The 24,287-nt window shown below is 27.4% G+C and overlaps 1 protein-coding gene across 1 annotated transcript in view; it reads right to left on the bottom strand.

Annotated features, from left to right (window-relative positions):
* Positions 1 to 23,725, bottom strand: part of LOC111634507 (lutropin-choriogonadotropic hormone receptor-like) — a 115,811-nt gene extending 92,086 nt beyond the window's left edge. Inside the window, exon 1 of the mRNA XM_023379304.1 lies at positions 23,588 to 23,725. Within this exon, the coding sequence (XP_023235072.1) occupies positions 23,588 to 23,725 (138 nt within the window). The remainder of the gene's footprint in view (positions 1 to 23,587) is intronic.
* Between the last annotated feature and the right edge of the window lie 562 nt (positions 23,726 to 24,287).

Raw genomic sequence — 24,287 nt, 5'->3', positions numbered from 1 at the left:
ATAATATTTTATTATTTAAATTAATGATAATAATATATATATTTTTATTATATCTCTATTTAACGAAAATTTTAAAGTATTAAGTATAATTGAAGCAGCTTCAAGAATTATTCTCTAAAGAAAAATATAGCCATTGGGATTTAAAGTACATTCGAATTTATGAAATAAAACCAACTTACTTTTATTGCAAAATGGATTTTGTTTATAATCAGATAAAGTATATGATAAGAAAAAGAACTCTATCAACTCTTAAATCTGGTTTCTCCATTATAATATACTTAGAGCGATTACTTTTGCACAACTTTCTAAATATCTAATGGAAATTTTATTTCTATTTTATAGAAAAACACTTGAAGGATTTATAATTTTCATGAGTAATTATTTATACGAAAAAATTTTACTTCTAAAAGAATTTTTAGATAAATATAATAATTTTTACTTCTGCTGTATTATTTGAGCATTGTTTAAAGGTTTTTTAAATTTCTAAAGCTACTTGTTCTGTTGCACAGGGAAGGATTAAAATGAAAGTAAAGAGATCATCTGATAATTATTCTAATTCCACGTGAATTATTTAACTTAAAAATTAGTTTTGTTTTCTGGTATTTATAAAAAGAAATTTCAGGAAGTCTGAATAAATTATTTTATTGTTATTTAAATTGATTAAAACCATCCATAATTTATTGTTTCAAAATAATTAGGTTATAAGGTATTAATTCTATTAATGATAGTTGTAAACATTCAATTATTTATATATTTTTTAATTCCAAATTCAAAAGTAAGTGCCTAGTATAACTTCTCACGCATCATCGTTGTATATTTCATTATCTATTTGTATGAAAATATATTTTTTAACTGTTTCTTATTAAATATTTACGGATATTTAAGATAAAATTACTAAATTATATTGAATAAAGTAACTGATTTTTCGCTTCTGTTTTTACAGCTAACTTTGTCGAAGGTATTTGAATCTAATGTCATAAAATTTTAGGAATTTGCAAGAAACGATGAAGAAGTTTCAGTTAGTTATATTAGCAATTAACCTTTTCTGCCTTCATTAAATTTAACACGAAAGGAATGTTTTGATCGCTTCTGCTATTGTTTGACGTGGAAATTAAATAGAAAATAGAAAAGTTGTTCCAACTCCCGACACTAAGCATAAAGAGAAAATGAGAAACAGCAAATAAAAGTTGACTTTGAATAGATTCACCTTTATAAAATTAAGCTTCTCGTGTATTTATTTACACAAAGTAACTAATTTGTAAGTTTATAACTATTTAGAAATCTTCGAATTAACTTTTTATTTTAAAATTTTGTATAAAATTTTCTATATTATTGTTTTTTTTCGTTGTAATTAAGGAAGGCATGTGTTTTGGTATTACCTAACAAATGTAAAAAGATATGTAGATAAAATGCGAGATTTTACATAAGAAATAATTAGTATACTAATATAATGTATAATTTAATTAAGACATTACACAAATCTCATTATAAAATTAATTATAAAACGACAAAAAGACTTAAGATAATAACAAAGTTTCATAAAGAAATGCTTGTCAGTTCTTCTTACGCTCGTGTTAGTTTTAATGATTAAAATTAATAAATGACACCAAGTGATAGAGTTTATACTGTAAACACAGTTTTAATCAGGAAATTAACTTCAAACATTTTCAATTGACAGCTACTTATCTGAACCGTTCTTCAGCAATTCGTTCTTTCTCATTAAGAAATAATTATTCTTTATTGCCTCGTACGTAATAATGATAAGAATAATTAAATACATTTTAAAAATAACACTTAATAACAATAACATTAATAACACCCAATTAAAATCATGTTTAGTATTATTGTAAAAATTTTTAATTGTATTAATTTATTTTAAGATGCCAATCATATGCATTTCGACTGATGAAAATTCTACAAATTGTGTTAAATTTAATTTAATTCTACAATTAATTTATTGTAAAAGTAAATAATAAAATTAATTAAAATATTTATTTATTTTCTTTATATTAATTTAATAAGTCAAATGACATTTTTTTATTTCACAAATTATTCAACAATGAACGATGTTAAACCAAAAATCAAGTTTTTCTTAAATTACTCAAATTACCTTTGCTAATATTTATGAGTTTTATTAATTAATGATTAATTAAGGACCGTTTATGATTTTTCTTTAAAAATATTTGATAATAAACGTTGAAAAAATGGAATTTAAACATTTAAACACATTTAAGGTATTTAAATGGTTTCAAATAAAATTAAGACAATATTTTATATTATTTATTAAATTGTAAATCGCTTCATTTTATTATCTTAAATTAAAGTGCTACTTATCATTTATTTTTATTACTTGCTTGAAGAATATTTTAATGACATTAATAATTACCATGCTTTATTTGATAAGCCGCATAATGAAATTGAAAATAAAAAGAAACAGTAATAATTTTGAGTGATATTTTCTTCTCTATTAATAAANGTTGCCGATCTTGCCCCTATACCCGGGGCAACTTCGTCAATTTCTCTCTTCTTGTAAAGTTGTAATTATTTTAATTATTTTTATTTCCAAACTGATTTTAACCAGTTCTATAGTAAGGTAACATTCCAATAGACAATATGCAAAGCTTTTTTTTTCAGTTTACAGCAGTATTTATTACACAAAATTTAAGTAAAGCTTAACATGCCGATCTTGCCCAGATCTCCCCTATAAGTTACTATGCCAAATTTCATTTTTGCCCATCCTGAGATATTAAATGAAATCGACCAACACACATACACAACATTATATATAGGGCTATATATAATTTTCACGAAATTTTCCCCTGTCTTTTTTAAGCACTTTTTGGGGGGGTTAGGACGTCTCAAAACGTGGAGATTTGCAAAAAACCCAGAGGGTCAAATTTGTCATGATTCTAATATTTAACCGTGACAATACTTAATGAGAGAGTGAAATGAAGAATAATACAAGTAAATTTGTAGCGAATTAAACAGATACAAAACATTTAAAATGTGTTTACTTCTCCGGAGAAAATGAAGATTTATTTTAATTTAATAAAAAGAAATACTAAATATTACAGAATGAGAAGGTTATGTATAATTTCGTGAATTAGATGATCGTAAAATGCATACGATTATATTAAATTTGTATGAAATAACTGTTGTATTTATATATTTAATTTTTATTAATATGAAAAAAAGAGTTTATACAAAAAGCGTCAACAATTCAATTTTTTACCCATTCGATCAAAAACAAGGCTGAAAGGAAAATAATTAATTTCAAGGTGAAATTTAACTAAAATATTTGTCATTTTAATATTTCATTCAAAGATAATAAACCATTACAATTTTTCATAAGAGATCAGACAAAAATGAAAAGTTTATTTACATTATTATTGATCGGAAGAATGAGTTCAGAAAAAAAAATATTTCATATTTTTGTTTAATAAAATAGCAATATCCTACACTTATTTTCATATATTTTTAAAGTTCATGAAACTAACATTGAATACAAGTTTCATAGTTTGTTTACAATAATCTTTCCTTATTTAAATACGATTCCAGAGTCTCCATGACATCACAAATAAAAGCAAAGATTATATACAGAACAATACTAAATTAAAGTTTTATTTCAGAAGTATATTAATTTAGATTCAGTTTCATAGAACTTCGTAAAATTATTTATTTTTTACATTTTTTTATCTCGGTTAAAAATTGAAATTGATATCTCTTGTAATATCTAAAAGCAGTATTGAGTCACAGGACACTGGACATAAATCTTTTGAGGCAAAATCAATTGGTAAATGTAATATTTATAAAGAGCATAAATATTCAGAAATATAAGAAAGCTGTTCACGTTGGAATAAAAATTTTTATTATTCGAATTTCATTGTGGATTTTGTAATCTGCCATCAGAACAAGACTATTATAACCTAGCTAATTCCATCTTACCACACTATTTATTTATAATATCGTGGGAATTGCAATTGTTTTGTCAATTCAATTACAAAAAATGATTTGGAATAAGAATTTATAAAATTCTAAAACATGTTCCAGACAAATAAAATCGTAATTTAATCTAAATAAAATCTGTAATTTATAAATGATTTGTCTTAATTTGGAAATAAAAACCTCCATGACTTATATAAAATATCGAGACGATTTTATAATAAAATAAAACTGATAAATTTACAAAATTAGAAATTTATAATTATTATTAAATTGCTATTAGTTATAATTTATAATAAAGTTTAAATCTTAAACTGAGAATTGAAAAGTGATTAAAATGTTTTAAAATTAAGTTAAATAATTAATATTTTTACATTGAGTTAAATAGAAAAATACTAAGATTAAAAATATTAAAATAATAGTTATTTATATTAAGATAGTCAAGAAGCAATGTGAATAAATGATTTAAATAAATTGAACTAAAAAAGTCACCATTAAAAATCAACAAAATTTCATATATAAATTTTTAAAGTTTTATAATAAAATCAATATATAATTTTTCTATTATCAATTAGTATAATTTGTTAAATTCTAATTATTATGAACAAGTTTCTTTCATATGTAAACATAAGTTTAATTTAAACCTTTTTGTGTGTAAAGCTTATTCTTTGTAAATAATTACTCGAGATGTAAGAGAAAAATCGCTAACTAGACTTTAGATGAGATGAAAACAGTTATAATAAAATGACAATGGACCGGATTGTTTTTGTTAAATTATCACGGTCTGGAAAATAAAGATTAATTCGGTACAGATTAGATTTATCTTTGAACTTTGAGCATTTTCACATAGAAGATTTATATGGTCTTTTAACAGACTTAGATGGATACAAATCTTTTATGTTCAGCTGGAAGGTTCGTGTCGATAATAGAATTACAGAAGCTATAAACTGTGAAATAAACCAGAAATAATTTTTATTTCTATTTAATATTTTTTACATTATTGTGCTTTTTATAATAAAAAACATTGAAGTTATATTCGAGTTAAGAATTAGATTCAGAACGCTCACAGCAAACATATAAAAATATAAAACTAAAATATATGATTCAATTTAATATATGATTACTAAATTCAATATTAGAAGACTAAAGTTATATAAAACTTATATTTAAATAAATATTTATTTATATATAACTCAATTTTTCAAAGAAGAAAAATTTATTCTTATTAAATGATGATAGAAATAAAAAATTAGTTATGTTTAAGAAATATAAAGACATTAAGATGAAGTTAAAATTGTTTAAAAAGTTTGTGATGAGATATTATTAAAAATAACTTTTATATTATTAATCATTATAAAAAGGCAAAAGACTTAATTTTGAGAGTAGAGATGAATTTAAGAAATTGTAAATGCCAATAACGAATAAAATCTTCATTAAGTCCGATCCCACTCGAGATATAATACATGACATCCTCTACCCCCTCCTCCTCGAATTTTAATTACTAAAATTGAATAACATCAATGCCCATTATATAGGGGAGATCGGAGCAACTTCGGCATGCGGGGCAAGTTTGTCAAGCGCTTTTTTTAAAAAACAAATTAAAAGGAGACTTTGGTTATAGGTTAGGCAGTTGAGTTTTATTGGTGGCTTGTTGAGTGTAGTGTTTTTATTGTTCTCCAACAAGCGTAGTTGAATTATCAAGCAAATTTTCATTTTCGTTCAATTCCATATAATATTTTTTTTCCATTTATATTGAATTGGCAGGTTTTGTTATAATTCCATGATAACGAAAGTTACTTTTCCTGTTAGAAGGATGTAACTTCAACTTATTCACGTGGCCAGATCGTGGCTTGGCATTCTGTTCTCAGGGTTGTACTTAATGTTTCGAAATCATGACTAGCGGGGTAAGATCGGCAACATAAAGCCACATTAGAAGCAAAGGATAAAAATCAAACAGATGATAAATGAAAACATGTTTGCATTTGTTATTCATGTATATATGTCTTTGAACTTGCATTTCGTTGTAATAATATTAAATGGGTGTTGGATTTGTATTTCTTTGTTTTAATAGTGAATTCCAACTTATACATTGTTAATAACATAATTTTATATACGTGCCTATCTTGCCCCATTACTGTTGCCCCTATACCAGGGGCAACTTTAATAAAAATAATTAAAATAATTACAACTTTACAAAAAGAGAGAAGTTGCCGATCTTGCCCCTATACCCGGGGCAACTTCGTCAATTTCTCTCTTCTTGTAAAGTTGTAATTATTTTAATTATTTTTATTTCCAAACTGATTTTAACCAGTTCTATAGTAAGGTAACATTCCAATAGACAATATGCAAAGCTTTTTTTTTCAGTTTACAGCAGTATTTATTACACAAAATTTAAGTAAAGCTTAACATGCCGATCTTGCCCAGATCTCCCCTATAAGTTACTATGCCAAATTTCATTTTTGCCCATCCTGAGATATTAAATGAAATCGACCAACACACATACAGAACATTATATATAGGGCTATATATAATTTTCACGAAATTTTCCCCTGTCTTTTTTAAGCACTTTTTGGGGGGGTTAGGACGTCTCAAAACGTGGAGATTTGCAAAAAACCCAGAGGGTCAAATTTGTCATGATTCTAATATTTAACCGTGACAATACTTAATGAGAGAGTGAAATGAAGAATAATACAAGTAAATTTGTAGCGAATTAAACAGATACAAAACATTTAAAATGTGTTTACTTCTCCGGAGAAAATGAAGATTTATTTTAATTTAATAAAAAGAAATACTAAATATTACAGAATGAGAAGTTTTTATTATCATATTCTCAAAACTAAGATTGCATTATTTGTGTTTTAAAGCATTAATTCAGATATGGTATAAATATATAAATAAAGATTAAATAGTCTATATATGCTTTAAATTAGTATACATTCAACTTACTGTAAGATTTTTCGAAAAAACAGTTTAAATCGAAAATTATCGAAACGTATTGTATGTTAAACACAAGACGAACATGCACACATATACAATATTTATATTTTCCACTACATATATTTAAAAATCGGATGGAATCTGAACACTACTGATCACTGATTGGCTTAACTGTTATATACTATATATTACTAGAAAGTTTAACGTATTAAATGATATTGGCAATCATCTACTACGGAACATCGTTATAAAATGCCTATTACATTATAAATAGTGTTAAGTATATGATGCGATAATCTACACTACATCTATACTTAGTCAGACGTAATTCTTTTTATTTAAAATTTCAATCGATTCCCAAAATTTGGTACTATGTAAATGTTCTGTTGTATTTAAATCTAGGGCATATAAGCACTAAAATAGCTATAAAAATCATATGTAATCACTCAAACAACTTATATATGATTTTTAGTTTCCAGAAGCCTAGCCTTAGTTATATTTTATGTAAGTTACTGAATAAAAATTAAAGTAAAATCGAACAAAAACAACCAATCGTTTATATTTATATGTGGATTATATGATTTATGTTTCTCAGAACTTCCAAAAAAACTAATGATCTCGAAATTCTTATTTTTGATCGAATTTTGTGGAAATGTACTCATGAAACCGATTGCCAAAAGTTTGAAATTCGTAATAACTAACAGAACAGCATTAGAATTTTGATTATTCTTTACATAAAATGAAAATTCACGAAACACAATTATAAAAATAAATATATATAAACAATTTATTTAAACTTCAGATATGAGATCGTTAAAGATATGTGACATTTTAATTTAAGTTATCATTGACTGTTCTGTAACGTTTGTATAACATTTGATATTTACGAAAACAGTCATATTGCTTTGTGTATCTTTCCATCAGTGTACATGAAAATATTTTCAAATTTCGGAAACTATCATTAAAGATATTATTGCAATGGATATGACTCTGGAAATGTTTAATTCCATATTTAAGGCAGATTATATCTCGAAAACTTTTCAATTTTTCTAGTCATGAGTAAAAAGTACACACGAAATAATAATTAGAAGGATAATCATAATTAAATAACAATATTTCAAATATAATTATTCTCAATATTTTAAGAAAATTATTAAAGAAGGTAGAATGCGCATCATCGGGTTATTTTAAATGTCAGAAAAATGAAAACATAGAGCATAATGGGTTGTAAGGCATAATACAGTATTAAATTTAATGAAGCGTTTTTAGAATATATGAATTTCAAACAACAAAAAGCAGCCAATTGCTAAAATAGTCGATTGAAGAACAAGCAAGAATCCTTTATGCTGTCTTAGAAAATTATATTTATAACGGTCAGCACGATCTCGTGTTAGATTAACCATAAGTTTTGTTTTCAAGACAGTATCGCGTTTTTTGCTATGTCTCGGCTGTCCCACCGTATTAGAAATATATAATTTTTGTCCAGTTTTAAAAACTCCCAGTTGTTTCATTTTGGACATTTTAAATTTTAAAGGTTAAAACCATTAAAAATATTAAAAAAAAATGTTTCGACTAAAGCTTATGAATAAATGTTTAAGCACAGCTGATCATAGATACAAGTAATGACCCCATTTTCCTTTTTCAGAAACACGCTCTGTAACTAGCGGATGTCTTTTCGGTTTGAAGAAATCAGTGTAATGAAATAAATAATTGAAAGTTAGATACGCATGTGGTCTAGGAAATGATATCTTAAAGAACTAAAATTTGTTACATAAAAATAGGTACTGTACATTGAAAATATTCTTGATATGAGAATGAAGATAAACAGACCTCTCTATGTCGACTTAAAAAGTTTTTATGTAGGATTTTTAAGAATCATTATACTTTTGTTCGAGATTTGTTTTAATAAAATATTTTGTTGAATATTTTTTTCCTACTCTTACCACATCACATTCTCTCTCTCCATCCCGTTTTGGCCTTAAAAAGTTATGGTTAGTCAAGTTGAACTAGCGGAATTTACTGACATTCCGAAAATTTTCATTTCTGCATAAAAATTGTTTTCTTTTTATGCATTTATTAAAAACAAATAAAAATAACAATAAAATATAAAGTATCAAATAAAAAAAGTTTTATTTTTAAATTATTCGATATAAAACACAGAATAAATGTGAAAATAAATTTATTTAAAATACGCAATGTTTTGCAAATTACTGTTTTTATGAATTTGAAACAATAATCAGATAGTTTCACATGTCAACTGCGAAATTTCTTTCAATGGCTATAAAACATTATTTTACGTGTTAAAAGGAATCAAATTTATTGTTCGCAAGTTTATAAGTCCATTCTTCTTACAGTCATTAATTTCAATTGTATCATCGATTTATCATAGTTAATCAATTTTTATGATTATTTATATTCTTCGTTTTTGTCAAATATATCGAATTATAATATTTATCAATATCTTTTTGGCAAAATATACAGAAAAGTTCTAAAACTTTTCTGTATTTTCTTTATATAAAACATTTAAATTTGGTACTATAATCGCTAAATCGGAGTATCTAATCATTGAGAACATATTATCTTAGTAAGGATCTCATAAATTACAGGTTACATTTAGCCATTAAGTCAACAGTTTTAGCAAGTTGGTTGAATATTAGTTTACATAAACAATATTCCAACTGTTTAAGAAACCGTACAGTATGATGCTAGTTCCGTTTATTATCAAATCTTCTAGTTTCTAATTTTAAAGTTACCAATATTTACCTAGTTTTATTTTTTAAATTTAATTTTAAACATTTTGTTATAAGGAAAAATAGTGATTAATGTCATTATATAAAAGCAATTATATATACACAAGCAAATAAGATATTTCGATGTATGTAGTACATATTATATAATAGATAAATAACTAAATTATAGTATGCATTATACATACAATATTTTTCAAATTAGGAAATGAATTAAAGTCACGTGCACTTTACAATTATCTAATTAGCAAAGTTATATTTATAAACAAGTTAATAAGTATATAATAAAAAGTAATATATATAAATATAACATTTATTAATAATAAATATATATGAATTAGTTCTATCTTTTCTATATAATTATTTACAAATTATATGTATAACGTAAACAACCTGTAAATAATTATATAAAAAATGTAGAACTTAATTTAAATTCTAAAAAACTGTTTTAAATGATGAATACTTTTATGTTGTTTGATTGAACTTTTTATTTTTATTGTTTATACTGTATATATTAGTGGATATACACTAGCAGAAATGTCCGGCGCTGTCCTGGCGAAGAATAATGCTAGGCTATAAATATTAAAATGAAAATCATGTTAAAAGTTTCATTATTTTAGCTTATCATTGTTATTTTTATCGCAAAGTGTCAAGTGGATAAATTCAAAAGAAGGAGTGAAGGGTCCAGGTTTGATGATAGTCTATATTTTTCGCAGACTCCTAGTGAGTAAGTATAAATAGTATGGCGTAGGTCAGTTAAAGGAGTTAGAAGTTTAAAGAAAACAGACTGACGAACATTATTTCTAACTTACATAAATTTCTTTATTTTAATAATTGCATAAATATACATACTTTAACTATGTTTTAATAGATTGTTAATAAGATGGAATTACTTTCTAGATGATATTTTTGAGCATTCAATGTATCTATTGTAGATAAAAGTATCAATAAATTAACAAAAAAAAATGATTTAGCATCAAAAATCTGAACTAATACTTTAAAATGTATAAAACTATTCGTATTTTAATTTACTTTTTATTATAGATTTATAGAAATATCATTATTAATTTTATATTAATATTAAAACAATTACACATTTTTGTTTTAAAATACTGTAATTTGTATACAATTTTAACATAAATAATTTCGGTAGTTGCTATTTTATTGATTTAAACAAAACATTCTTACACATGAAACATTTTCGAATTTCATGATACGTTTTTCGTTTTTTGAGACGATAAACAAGAATATAGCCTATATTTGTTCATATCAAAATTATTCAAACGCAATGTAAAACATAAATTTTTCATATTACAAAAGTATTAATTTATTTTAATTAATCAGGACGTATAGGTCGAAATATATACTACAAGCTATCGATTAAATGGAATGAAACTTCAAGAAAATTTTTAGTTTAAAAAATTAAATAAAGCACATCATTCTTTAAGAGAAAAACAATTTTCAATTTAATCTGACGATCTTTCAAAAAACTTTAATTTAACCGTTTTTATTGCTATATGCATTATCTCTGTATGCAATAATGATGACTGACATTTGAAACACACCAGTATTTTCACAGCTTTTCTCTCATGATCTATCGATTTCATAGACATTATTGACACTTTCTAATGTCTTTTTCATTTGCAAATCACATCGTTAATTGTATAATGGGAAAGATAAATAAGTGCCAAAACATACAAATACAGCCTTTTGCACAAAAATATCTTCGTTCCAAGGTCAATACAATGCTTTATGATTCAAGTGCAAATATCTTTCGTTTTCGTTTTGATAAGCAGCAACAAATAGGGTTCTACGTATGTACACAGGCTCTCAAGGTGCTAGTTGATCTACGTGCCTGACAAAATTGCGCATGTGAAATTTTTACTTTCTGTATTATATAAGTGTAATCAATCTCGAATCATATTTACTAAAACAATCAGTACACTTTTAACTAAAATTATAGTTTGCTGAAGTTTTGAATAGCTAAAAGTTACCTAATACATTTGGAATGTATGGATGAGTGACAACAAGAAGAAACGTATTTGTGCTAGGCTAACATTTATGAAGAGAGTTTATGCAGATCAAGAAAACGGATTTTTTTTCAACTTCATTTTAAGTGAATGATGACTGTAGACAAATTTTTTCGCATTTTGTATCTGGATTTAGATCATTTCCAGCTTTGTCTTGTTTCTGGCTTGTTTCTGGTTGTTTATATTGTACTTAAACAAAAACTCTTCTTTGAACAGTTACTGTAACTTACATGTTTGTATGTAGATTCATGCTTAAAAAATAAACATTTGCTCTGTTTGCCACGAACAATAAGTTTTTCCTTTTCCCCAAAAATACTTTTTGGTACTTAGATTTACCAGTTTACAATTGTTTATCTCAAAATATATAAACTATTAATATGTTGCACACTTGATTGCTTAATAACAAGTCTGTTATCATTCCACGTTTAAAATTGGTTAATTCTTTTGAGTGATACTTCTTAAATTCTCAAATAAGTTACATTACCGTCTCCTTGAATGCCTATAGCCATATTTTTAATCCTATCTGATATGTCATTTCCAGATAACATAGGCTTACTACCAATTACAGTGTTCAGATATTAATAATAAGGTGATATATATGTGCTTACACTTATGTATCCTATCATTTATGAAACTTAAAAAACAAAATAAATAACAGTTTTTTTCAAACAGTAGTGAAATATTGTTATTATAATTTATTTACTCAGAAAATAAATTCAGTTTGTAAATTTACTTTTAGTGAAAGTAAAACTGCATTATGAACACTGCGATATTATTAAACATTAAATTTGAAATTTCTAATATAGAATTTTCTTAAGAATTTAACTATATTGCATTTTAAATTATTGAAGAAAATATCGCAAACTTTTCATTATTTTGTGATTATTTGTTTAATACATTTTATATTTTATGAAACATTTTTATTTCTTTCCTGTTATATTTTTAAATATTTTATCTTGTCGCTCAGTAATTCGATCTCATGTATAGGTTATAAAATTAAGATATTTGACACTTTTTTTATTTAGTCTGAAATTTAAAATTTTATAAAAATGTGACTTGGATTATATGAATGAATTTGCTCTATTTAGACATTAAACTTTGCAGATTAATGGAGATATATAACTATAGATCAACGGTGGGCAACCCCCGGCCCGCGGGCCAACTACGGCCCGCGAAGAGTTTCTATCCGGCCCGCGAGATGCTTAGAAGAAATTATAAATAAATATTTTTCGATGTAATTCGTCTAGTTTAAATTGAATATTATTTTCTGAAGTGTTGCGGCAGCAATGACAGGAAAAAATAAGGGAGTCATTTCCTTATTCAAACAAAAAATGGGAGAACAGAATTTTTCAAAATTATTTATATTTCATCGCATCATCCATCAAGAAAATTTATGTGCAAAAGCTATGCAATTAGAAAATGTAATGTCTGTCGTATCCAACTACATAGTGCTGTTTTTATTGTGTTTAAAGTCACTTAGATTTTACAAATAGGTGAGCCGTTCACAGCCCGGCACACGCATTTGTAAAATCTAAGTGACTCATACAACATGGAATTCATATAAAACGGAATAATCAACAGTGTTATAGGGGGGTCGACTGTAGTAATTAATTTCTTTTTATTTATTTATTTATTTAATATTTGCAGACTAAAAATTTACAGGTCACAAGGTGTCAATTAACTACTATGGCCCGCGGAAAAAGCGTAAAATTTATTCTGGCCCATGTTATAAAAAAGGTTGCCCACCCTTGCTATAGATAATATATTACAGTCTTTTAAGTATCACTGCGAAAATTGAAATCAAATATACTTATTTTAAATTAAATTATTAGTTAATCTAAGCTTGTGAATCACATACAATGATTTATGTAATATTAAAAATGTGAATGCCATTTCGATTTTGAAAACAATAAATTTAGATTGTCTATTAATTTGACAGAATGAAAATGATACAAATTGTATAGAATTCAGGATTTATTAAATTCGGAAAAATTTATAGATTTAATAAAAATTTGCTAAATGAAATATTTTTAAATTGAATTGGAAATTACAAGGAGTCACTCAACAGACTAGTGGTCAAAATAACTTATTATATAATTTGTATTTTATTTATGTATATTCTGCTTTTTTGTTCTCTGTATTAATTTATGAATTGTAATATTACTGTAGTTTGTATTGTATATCTAATGGTTTTGTTGTATGTATTCCCTGCATCATGGGTTTTCCCAGCATGTTTAAATAAATAAATAAAAATGAATAAATAAATAAACTTATTATATAACGAGCAATTATTTAAATTATTTATTGACATCGTCACAATGCTTGACTGCAATTTTTTTTTTATCATATTGTTAATTTATTTAATTTCGAAAATATTCTCTCCACCCTAAATTAGTAGTGGCTTGCCCCTATACATCATACTTTTCCTTTAATAATAGTGCCGGTCATCTATTAACTACTTTCAGGGTGAAAGATTTGAATTGAAATAACGTGATTTTCGGTGCAAATTGGACGTTCGTGTAAAGTTACTCGGGGCATCCTCCCCTAAAATTTCAATATCTGCTCTCGTCTTTTATCTCACTCGTCTCGAAATTAAGAACAGACGGTGGACAGACGAACGACAGTGGGAATTTATAGGTTTACAAGTTTTTTAAAAATTACAGTTCAATTTCTTGCATGTTTATTATCGCTGACGTAAAACTATTAAACATTGCTACTTTCAGTATTTTTCGTATTATATTAATATATATAATTTATATAAGATAATTAGAATTGAAATTAAGCAAAATAGAATAAATATATGCCATTATTCTTTACAATATATTGAAATTATTAAAAAATTAATAAACATATTATTGTTAAAAATAAAATGTGATCTCATTTTTTGTATCAATATTTTGAAAAGTAAAAAAACAAACAAAATGTTAAACAATATTATTATGTTTTAATACTTTATTTGATCAATTATAATACTTTTGTTTTGTCTACAAAATATTATGTTCAATAATTCGACTTCTTATTCGAGTGCAATTCTATCAGTGTTATTTGCTGCTTCATTAACTATTTGCCTATTAGACCAAACATTCAGTAGAGAACTTCAAAGTAACAAATATTGTTTTGTCTTAGTAACTAAATAATAAATTCCATCAATTAACAAAATAATTATTTATAAAATAAAAATGTTGCTCATTACTTATGTTATGACTTTCCATATACAGGGTGATTCAACTAAGTGTGTACAAACTTCTGGAAGGAGCAGATTGCACAAAGACAAATCAGAATCATATAGCAATGCTGGGTGAAATGCCATCTTCATGTGGTAGATGGCATTATTTGGCTATGAAACTGCTCATATGTTCTTTCAGGATCACTGGACTTCATATGTCTTGATTACTTCTTCTGAGGTTACATCAAAGGACAGGTGTATGACACCTCATTGAAAGTGATAAGGACCTTGTAGCATGCATTTATTTAGCTGCTTCAGAAGTCAGAGACACACCAGGAACTTTCCAAAATGTATGTATTCCATATGCTACCAATATCAAGCATGTGTTACAGATCATGGTCAAAACTTTGAACACCTATAACCTCAATGCATTTTGCAAATGTCTTGTGAGTAATAAAAAGCATTTCATTCTCTTATGTGCTATTCTTTTATTTCTCATCCTCTGTATATATTAGCACATGAAGATGGTATTTCTGATCCAGAATTGTTATATGATTTCTATTTGTCTTTGGGTAACCTACCCCTCCAAGAAGTTTATACACACTTATCTGAATCACCCTGTATATCACATGTGTGTTCTTTTTNTAAATAATATATATATATATATAACTAAGAACAACTGCTGATACTTAGAAAATGAAATTTATTAGATATTTCTTGTAGGTTTGTTTATTGTTGCTTGCTTTCAGTCAAATAAGAAAACTGAAATAATTGTTACTTGGTAAATTATTGTATTATTCGATTCGATTAAGCTTCACCAGTTACTTTTAGTTCATTTCTGAAATTTCAGTAATTAAGTGTGGGGACTGTCCATAAATTACGCAGAAACGAATAGATGGGTATGCGGGCAATCGTTTTTATGTGTTACAAGTGTTTTTATGCGTTATAAACATCCCCATGATGTTTATAAAAACGTTACATAATGCTGGAATCTCAACCCTTGGATAATAAAATGATTCATCGTGTTGCATTGTAAATCGTAGTCTACTATTTATGTCACTGTTTTGTATGTTGCATATAATTAATAAAATAATGTAATGTTCAGTATCCTGCACTGTGTATTATTCCTTATTATAATTAAGGGTATATGCTGCAGCGTTACGGAATATTATAGCGTGTGAGATGATAGTTGAAAAATATAAAAACAGTGTTTCGTTAAGAACAATCTCGTAGTGATGATAAGAATTAAAAATAGTACTATGTTAAGATTTACATCCATGATTTGCTAATAAAAATGTTGAATTGTGTTTCTTTTGTTAACCATTTGCATGTGCAATGAGAAATTCTGTAATTCATATATATTGAAGAGTTTCTTATTTAATGTTTACGGGGTAGATTAGTTTTTAAAATATTTATTTCGATATTTTATGACGGTACTGCTATTTAGGATGACACTGTAATGACATTTGACTGTAATCTATAAAATAGCAATAATTCTCTCTTATATTGATCATTACGTATAGATGAAAACGTTTGTTTTTACATATGACTTATTATAAGGATTCTGAAATTTATATAATAAAAATTTAGCAATTATTGTATTTCCTTATTTTCGAAATAGCACGAAAAATTTATTCAATGAAAAATGTTCATTGAATAAATTTATCAATAATAGTAGTGTTATGAAATACGGATATTAACATGAATTTCAAAAGTCCCAAGGATTAATTCGCTTATAAAAACAATAAAGACCATATAAAAACTTCTGGGTTAGTTATAATTAAGGATGCACCGATAAGCAAAATGGCCGATTACCGATTACCGATTAATCGGCCATGCATTATCGGCCGATTAGTGTTAATAATTTATTGCATTAATAGTGTGAGATCCTGGAGTTAATTATACAGTTAATTATAATGTGGAAAAAACCCATTTTTCTCCACCTGGTATTTCCATCTCCCTCGGGTCAGGTAAACAAGAGACGATCGAATATCCTCGCAAAATCAACAATCTCTTCCTTTGTTTCTAAAATAAATCTCAACACTTAATTGTTGACGCATGGAAACTTCGACATTGTTTAAAAAGCTGAAGTGTTTCTGTGTTTAACAGAAACAAAATATATTTCTTTAACCGCTGATATTTGGACAGCAACTACAAACAATTCTCCTTTTTTAAGTGTAACAGCCCACTGGTTGAAGGATGATTTTCAGCAGGAAAGAGCTGTTTTGCAAATTGTTTCCTTTGAAGGTTCCCACACAGCTACACGAATCAGTGAACAGTTAAAAATTGTTCTTGAACAGTATAAGTTGACAAGTGATAAGATATTCTTAGTACTAAGAGATTCTGCAGTAAATCTGGCAGCTGGAATTAGGAATTGCAACTTAGAAGCATTATCGTACGCTGCAGCTGACACTAAACGAATGCATATTTTCTAAACAAGATGTGAAAACTATAATCACAGTTAATAGAAATATTGTCACACATTTTAATCATTCTGCTGTAGCTGTAATCAAATTAGAAGATTTGCAAGAAAAGTTAGGTTTGCAGAAACAAATTAATTCAAGATGTTCTTACTCGCTGGAATTCTACATACTACATGTTGGAACAGCAAAAGGCCCTTGTCACATATACTATAGATAATGAAATTTCTACGTTGAGCCCATATCAGTGGTCTCTCGTTGAAAAAATTGTTCTACTTGTAAAACCATTCAAAGAAATTACTGTGGAAAGCCAGCAAACGAGAAACCACTTCATCTTCAATAATTCCTACAATAGACTCTGAAATTATTCTTATCAACAGCAAAGATCAGTAGTTCCTTTAGTGGCATTAATACCACAACAGAAGAACTAGAAAATCCAATAAAAAAAAAATTTCAGCATGTATAAAAAACAAGTCTTTATGCTTGTCATTTTTATTAGATTCAAAATGAAATTTCAAAAAGAGGATATGCTAGAGGAAATCTCAATAAGAATTAAATTCTGAAGCTTCTACTTCTGGAGGTGATCAAGATGGAGGTGAATTTCTAAGTTTTTCTGATTTATTTGATGAATTAGCTTCTGGTAAACGAAAGAATGAAGAATAGCATGTTTTTAAAAAGAAAGAAAAAACAAACGAAAGAGACGAACAAACGTTTCGATCAAGAATTAGGAACATATTTACATTTATCTTTAATTTGAGCAAAATAACTATGAAATATTTAAGTGCCTCAGCATCTTTTGTTGAAAGTGAAAAAATTTTCAGCATTGGAGGTAACATTTATGAGCCAGCAAAAAATAGGTTATGCCCTGAAAATGATGAAATTCTCATGTTTTTGCATTGTAAAACTCTTAAATTGTAATTTAAGGGCTTTACAATGCATTACAATGCATTACAATTTAAACATATAAAACAAAAAAAAATTTAATTTTTCTTCTTAATCTATTCAATACTTTTTCTTATGTAAAGTTTAAACTTTATATTATACGTTATATTATACTTATAATATGTATCGATAAAAGGAATAATTTGATTAGTAATTTTTTTTAATATTCAGATTGTCATGTAATAAATAATAAATGTATAACAGAAATTTATTAGTTTTTATTACTAGCATTGTACGTAACATTCTAACAAAAATACCAAAATGTAAAATTGGCCGATTATCGAAACCGATTAATCGGGGGNATATCTACAACAATTGCAAAAACTTATACTTAGCATTCAATTTTAACTTAATACATAAAAAATTACAAAAGATAAAACAAACCCTTCAATATTTTAACTTAATTTCTAAAGGTTACTTGGACATACATTGATAACTGTGTATAGCCATCTGGCTACAAATTCTTTTATATAATCTACTGACAGTTCACATAGAACAATTCAACAATAGATGAATTGTCTATGTGAACTGTCAGTAGATTATGCATATTATGTGTATTATGTAGATTATGTATACTAAATGGGTCTATAGTATTAGTTAACAACTCCCTTTGGTGAGAATTGATAGCAAGATTCACACACTTTTCTTCCTAAACTGTCATTAATTCCATAACTTTTGTAAACATTCATAATTTTAAAATGTTCATAATACTGTCTTTCAATAGGTTTTGTTTCTATTTTTAATATTATAATTGTCTCTTTTATGATTTCATACATTTTGAAATTGCAGTGCCTAACTATTCTGAACTAACAATTATATTTAATTGCTCTTACATGTTCAAGGGTACAGTCAGTTTCACCAATATATGTATGATTAAGGTTACAACTGCAATTAAACATATACACTATATACTTCTTTTTTAAAATGTCATTATTATTACAGTAATACCTCAGTTTTCATTGACTTCAGTTTTGGTTTCAGTTTTCATTGATGTTTTCATGAAAAATTTGTCTTGGTTTTCATCAGTTGCCTCAGTTCATTTTGTTGGCATGCACATGATCTCTTGCTAATTTTGTGAAAACATAGGGCAACCCACACATTTTCTGCTCAGTATGGTGTTGTTTCTCATCATGTGAGCATTATCCTGCACATCTAACCAAACAATTCCATTGCTTTCCTTTCCTTTTAGCTCCATCATGCGATCAAAGAAAGTTTCCAGAACCAGCAGTCCTTCGAAGAAAAAAGCCAGGAACACGATCGGGTTGAAAAAGGAAATCATTGAAAAATAGGAGAGCGACATTAAGATTGCCGAAATCGGCCGCTTTTACATTCATTTTATATTAATTTCTTATTGTTTTTAATATTAAACACTATAATTATTCTCTATAAGATGTGTTTTTGGTATATATTTTGGAATGTCTAAAACGAATTAATTGGATTTACGTTCATTCATATGAAAATAATTCCCTCGGTTTTCGTCGGTTTCAGATTTGCTGATTGTTTCTGGACGGATTATAGACGAACACCGAAGTATCACTGTAGTAAAAACTAGGGAATCTTCTCTCACTTGTTAAAAAATTTCGTGCGATTCATTGATTATAAGTTTTATTTTTTTATAATAAAAAGTTTTTGACAATTTTAAGTTAAGTAAGCCTCACTTTTTTATGAATCGAATTTTTTATGACTTCAGATCTTTAAGGATTTGAAGTCGGGTTGTGGCATATGTCCGTGTGGCTATCTATGATGTTTGGAACATTTTCATCGACCTCAGGTAATATATTAATAGGCACCTTAGTGCCCACAGGAAGGAAAGGATTAAAAAATAAAAAAACGCAAATGTTTTATTTTTATTTAAGCAAAATTATAGCAATATACAGTAAATGTATAGTATGCTTCAGTTTAAAATTAACTTACCTATTTCGCTGTAAATTCCGGCACGACACTTTGTGTCACTTTTGGTACTGTAGGGATATTCAGAATCAGAGGCGTTAACATTATGCTCAGCACAACGAATATGTTCCATTCGAGAGACTATTATTCTCGTAATCTTTCCAAAAAGCGTTATCTTCACTTCCGTCCAAAACATGACTGACTGAACATTTCTTGAATGACTTAATTTTGTTCGATGCCTTTGTGGCCTTCATTCATCTTGTGACAGTTGGAGCAAAGGCTCGCTGAATTTCTACTGAAGGTGTCAGCGTATGTTATGCACTTTCTAGCCATGTCTCATGCTCCGTCACATGGTTTACCGACACTAACATCGAGTGGCTGGAACGCAGGCGAATGCTCATCGAAAAGTTAATATATGTAAAGTTCTAATAATTGTGTAAACATCCCCCTTGTAACAGGCTATTGCCTATTACGTTAATAAACGTTCTATTCTATTCTAAAAAAAATTAACGATTTGTACAATGAGTTGTGTTTCTTTTGTTAATCTGCATTTATTATTTTTATTTTATATAAATTTGTGATATACATTAATTCATTTAGCTTTGTGTAAACTCAATAAAACTATATATCATATGCTAAAATTGTTTTATGACATTACAAAAAAATTTAAATCGTGGCTGTAATCTTTCGTACTGACCTAAATTCAAGTATATTGAATTTATCTGTACAAAATTTGATTAATACGTTCAATTTATCAAATATTTATGTCATATATACTTAAATCGATTGGATGTTGCATGTTAGATAACATGCAGCATTCAATCTACAGTATTTTGAAATATCCCAGTTTGTATTTGAACCTAATTTTTACGTTTTATAATTAGTTTCTTTAATTAGAATTCGTAAACATTAGCATTTAATATACAAAATTTGAAGCTCAGGATATCATTTAATTTAAACGGAAATACAAGTGTTTGTAAAATTATTTCTTTTTCGAGATAAATCATTAGGAAAGAAAGAACTAGTTGTCTATCATTTTTTAAATGAAAAGGAAAGCAATATCAAAAAAATATATATATAAAACTCTATACACAGGTCAGACAGTGTTTCGGTTTACTATAAAGTTTTTTTATGTAGTAACTGATTGAGATTCTTATTTATACAATAATATATTTTATTTATGACGTAAATTACACATATCATATATAATATATTCGTTTATTTTTCCTCATAATAAACATGAATATTTATCTCAAATAACACCTTTTTAATGGATTGGTAAATACCAATCCATTAAAAATTATTTATTTAATGATTGAAAATTCAATCACTAAATTTAAAAATTCAATCACTAAATAAATAATAGAAATGCACTTCTAACTTGTTTTAAATTCACGATATATAATATATTTATTATATCCAAAGGCTTTTACACACGGAGGTTTGGGCTTTAACTTCTCTCATTTGGAATTCAAACATTTCAAGAAAAATTTTACCATGTTATAATAATAAAACATTATATTGTACACACGTTTATTGTGTATCCGTCCAGTTTCTCTTTAGTCTACTGTATTATATTACTCTGTATGCTAATATTGTAAAAATTAATTTAAAAAAATCTCTAGATAAATGATTTTCTGGTGATAGCTTATTTTATTAAACGTTTTCAGCTGTTCGAGCAGTCATTTTCAGAATGCATTTGAATTGAATATAAAAGTATTTATACAAACATCTATATAAATAACGACAAATTAAAATGAGTAAAATAAAAATTAACTAAATATAATAGCGTATTGGTCGATAGTCGTATCATATATAAATTATGTTGCATTCTTTTTATGTTATCAATTGATATTTGTATAAATGATTTTATATTCAAATTGTAATTGCCCACATTTAATTATACATATGCAAATTTTAAACTTTAAACGTTCTAAGTTATGTTCCAATATTTGTTTCGTATGTATCCTGACAATGGCTGCTAAAACAGCCGAAAACGTTTGAGAAAATAAATATTTTTGATGATGAAGGCTTATCTAGAATAAACATATTAGAACAGTTGAAAATATAGTAATACCTCGGTTTTCGTCGATTTTTTGCGAAAAATTTGCTTTGGTTTTCGTCGGCGTGCCCAAGTAAGCTCACTGCTAATCTTGAGAAAACAAAAGACGACCCACGCATTTTCCTGTTCAGTGTGGCGTTGTTTTTCGTTGTGTAAGCATTATTACCCCGCGCCTCTAACCAAACAATTCCATTGCTTTCCTTTCCTTTTAGCTCCATCATGCGATCAAAGAAAGTTTCCAGAACCAGCAGTCCTTCGAAGAAAAAAGCCAGGAACACGATCGGGTTGAAAAAGGAAATCATTGAAAAATAGGAGAGCGACATTAAGATTGCCGAAATCGGCCGCTTTTACATTCATTTTATATTAATTTCTTATTGTTTTTAATATTAAACACTATAATTATTCTCTATAAGATGTGTTTTTGGTATATATTTTGGAATGTCTAAAACGAATTAATTGGATTTACGTTCATTCATATGAAAATAATTCCCTCGGTTTTCGTCGGTTTCAGATTTGCTGATTGTTTCTGGACGGATTATAGACGAAAACCGAAGTATCACTGTAGTAAAAACTAGGGAATCTTCTCTCACTTGTTAAAAAATTTCGTGCGATTCATTGATTATAAGTTTTATTTTTTTATAATAAAAAGTTTTTGACAATTTTAAGTTAAGTAAGCCTCACTTTTTTATGAATCGAATTTTTTATGACTTCAGATCTTTAAGGATTTGAAGTCGGGTTGTGGCATATGTCCGTGTGGCTATCTATGATGTTTGGAACATTTTCATCGACCTCAGGTAATATATTAATAGGCACCTTAGTGCCCACAGGAAGGAAAGGATTAAAAAATAAAAAAACGCAAATGTTTTATTTTTATTTAAGCAAAATTATAGCAATATACAGTAAATGTATAGTATGCTTCAGTTTAAAATTAACTTACCTATTTCGCTGTAAATTCCGGCACGACACTTTGTGTCACTTTTGGTACTGTAGGGATATTCAGAATCAGAGGCGTTAACATTATGCTCAGCACAACGAATATGTTCCATTCGAGAGACTATTATTCTCGTAATCTTTCCAAAAAGCGTTATCTTCACTTCCGTCCAAAACATGACTGACTGAACATTTCTTGAATGACTTAATTTTCTTCGATGCCTTTGTGGCCTTCATTCATCTTGTGACAGTTGGAGCAAAGGCTCGCTGAATTTCTACTGAAGGTGTCAGCGTATGTTATGCACTTTCTAGCCATGTCTCATGCTCCGTCACATGGTTTACCGACACTAACATCGAGTGGCTGGAACACCGATATCATTCTCTCAGTTTGGCGTTTGTTACCTAATTTCACATTTTACCTCGTCGGAAAAGTGCTCTCTGAATACATCTAATACAAACATTGCTAGATGACCAAGAAGAGCTCAAGGGCGTCGTCCCCCAAACAGTCTGCAGCCATCTACCATCGATTGTTCTGTCATCCATTCTTCTCTTGTACTCGAATGATGGCCCTCGATGGAAATGTCTCCATCTTTTTCCTTTGGTAAATTTTTCCTCTCGAAACTAAAGTAAAGAGGTGGTTTCTGTCCATCTACTATCATGACTAGTATGACTATGATCCGATTTTTCTATAACCAGTAGTCTTCATTCTGATTTATTATTGTCAGTGTCATCTAATATATATAATTCCTCGTCATATCGAACCAAATTGAAGTTTCATCGACGTTGCAAATCAGCCTTATCAAAAACGTGTCCCATTCTTGAAGATTAATCCTATATCTCTGGAAATTCACGAGCTTATTCTCAAAGTTTGCTGAAAGTTTCGGTGCGACGGAAATGTGCAGGCCCGTGAAATTTCTTATCGTTTTATAAATTTGTGTTTGCTCGGAATACTTCACATTGAATACGCATAGAGCTGGAAACTTCATGTGTTTTAAGGTTTTAAGGCTAATTCTGGAGTTTGCCATACATAAACAATTATTACACATTTGCCGAACGTATTCTGCCACTTCTTCCTCCAATTCTGGACGACGTCCTTTTTTTGGCGGCCACGAAAGATCAACAATATTTCGTTCAGATTTCAATAATGCCAGCTTTCACCTTCTCCATTTACTAATTTGACTTTCTTCAAATCCGAATTTCCATATTCTGTACAACTGTTCT

This window comes from Centruroides sculpturatus, unplaced genomic scaffold, assembly GCF_000671375.1.
Source record: "Centruroides sculpturatus isolate CEXI.00-Female unplaced genomic scaffold, Cexi_2.0 scaffold75, whole genome shotgun sequence".
NCBI lineage: Eukaryota > Metazoa > Arthropoda > Arachnida > Scorpiones > Buthidae > Centruroides > Centruroides sculpturatus.
The sequence above is the reverse complement of the archived record's forward strand: the minus strand, read 5'-3'. Positions and strand labels throughout refer to the sequence as shown.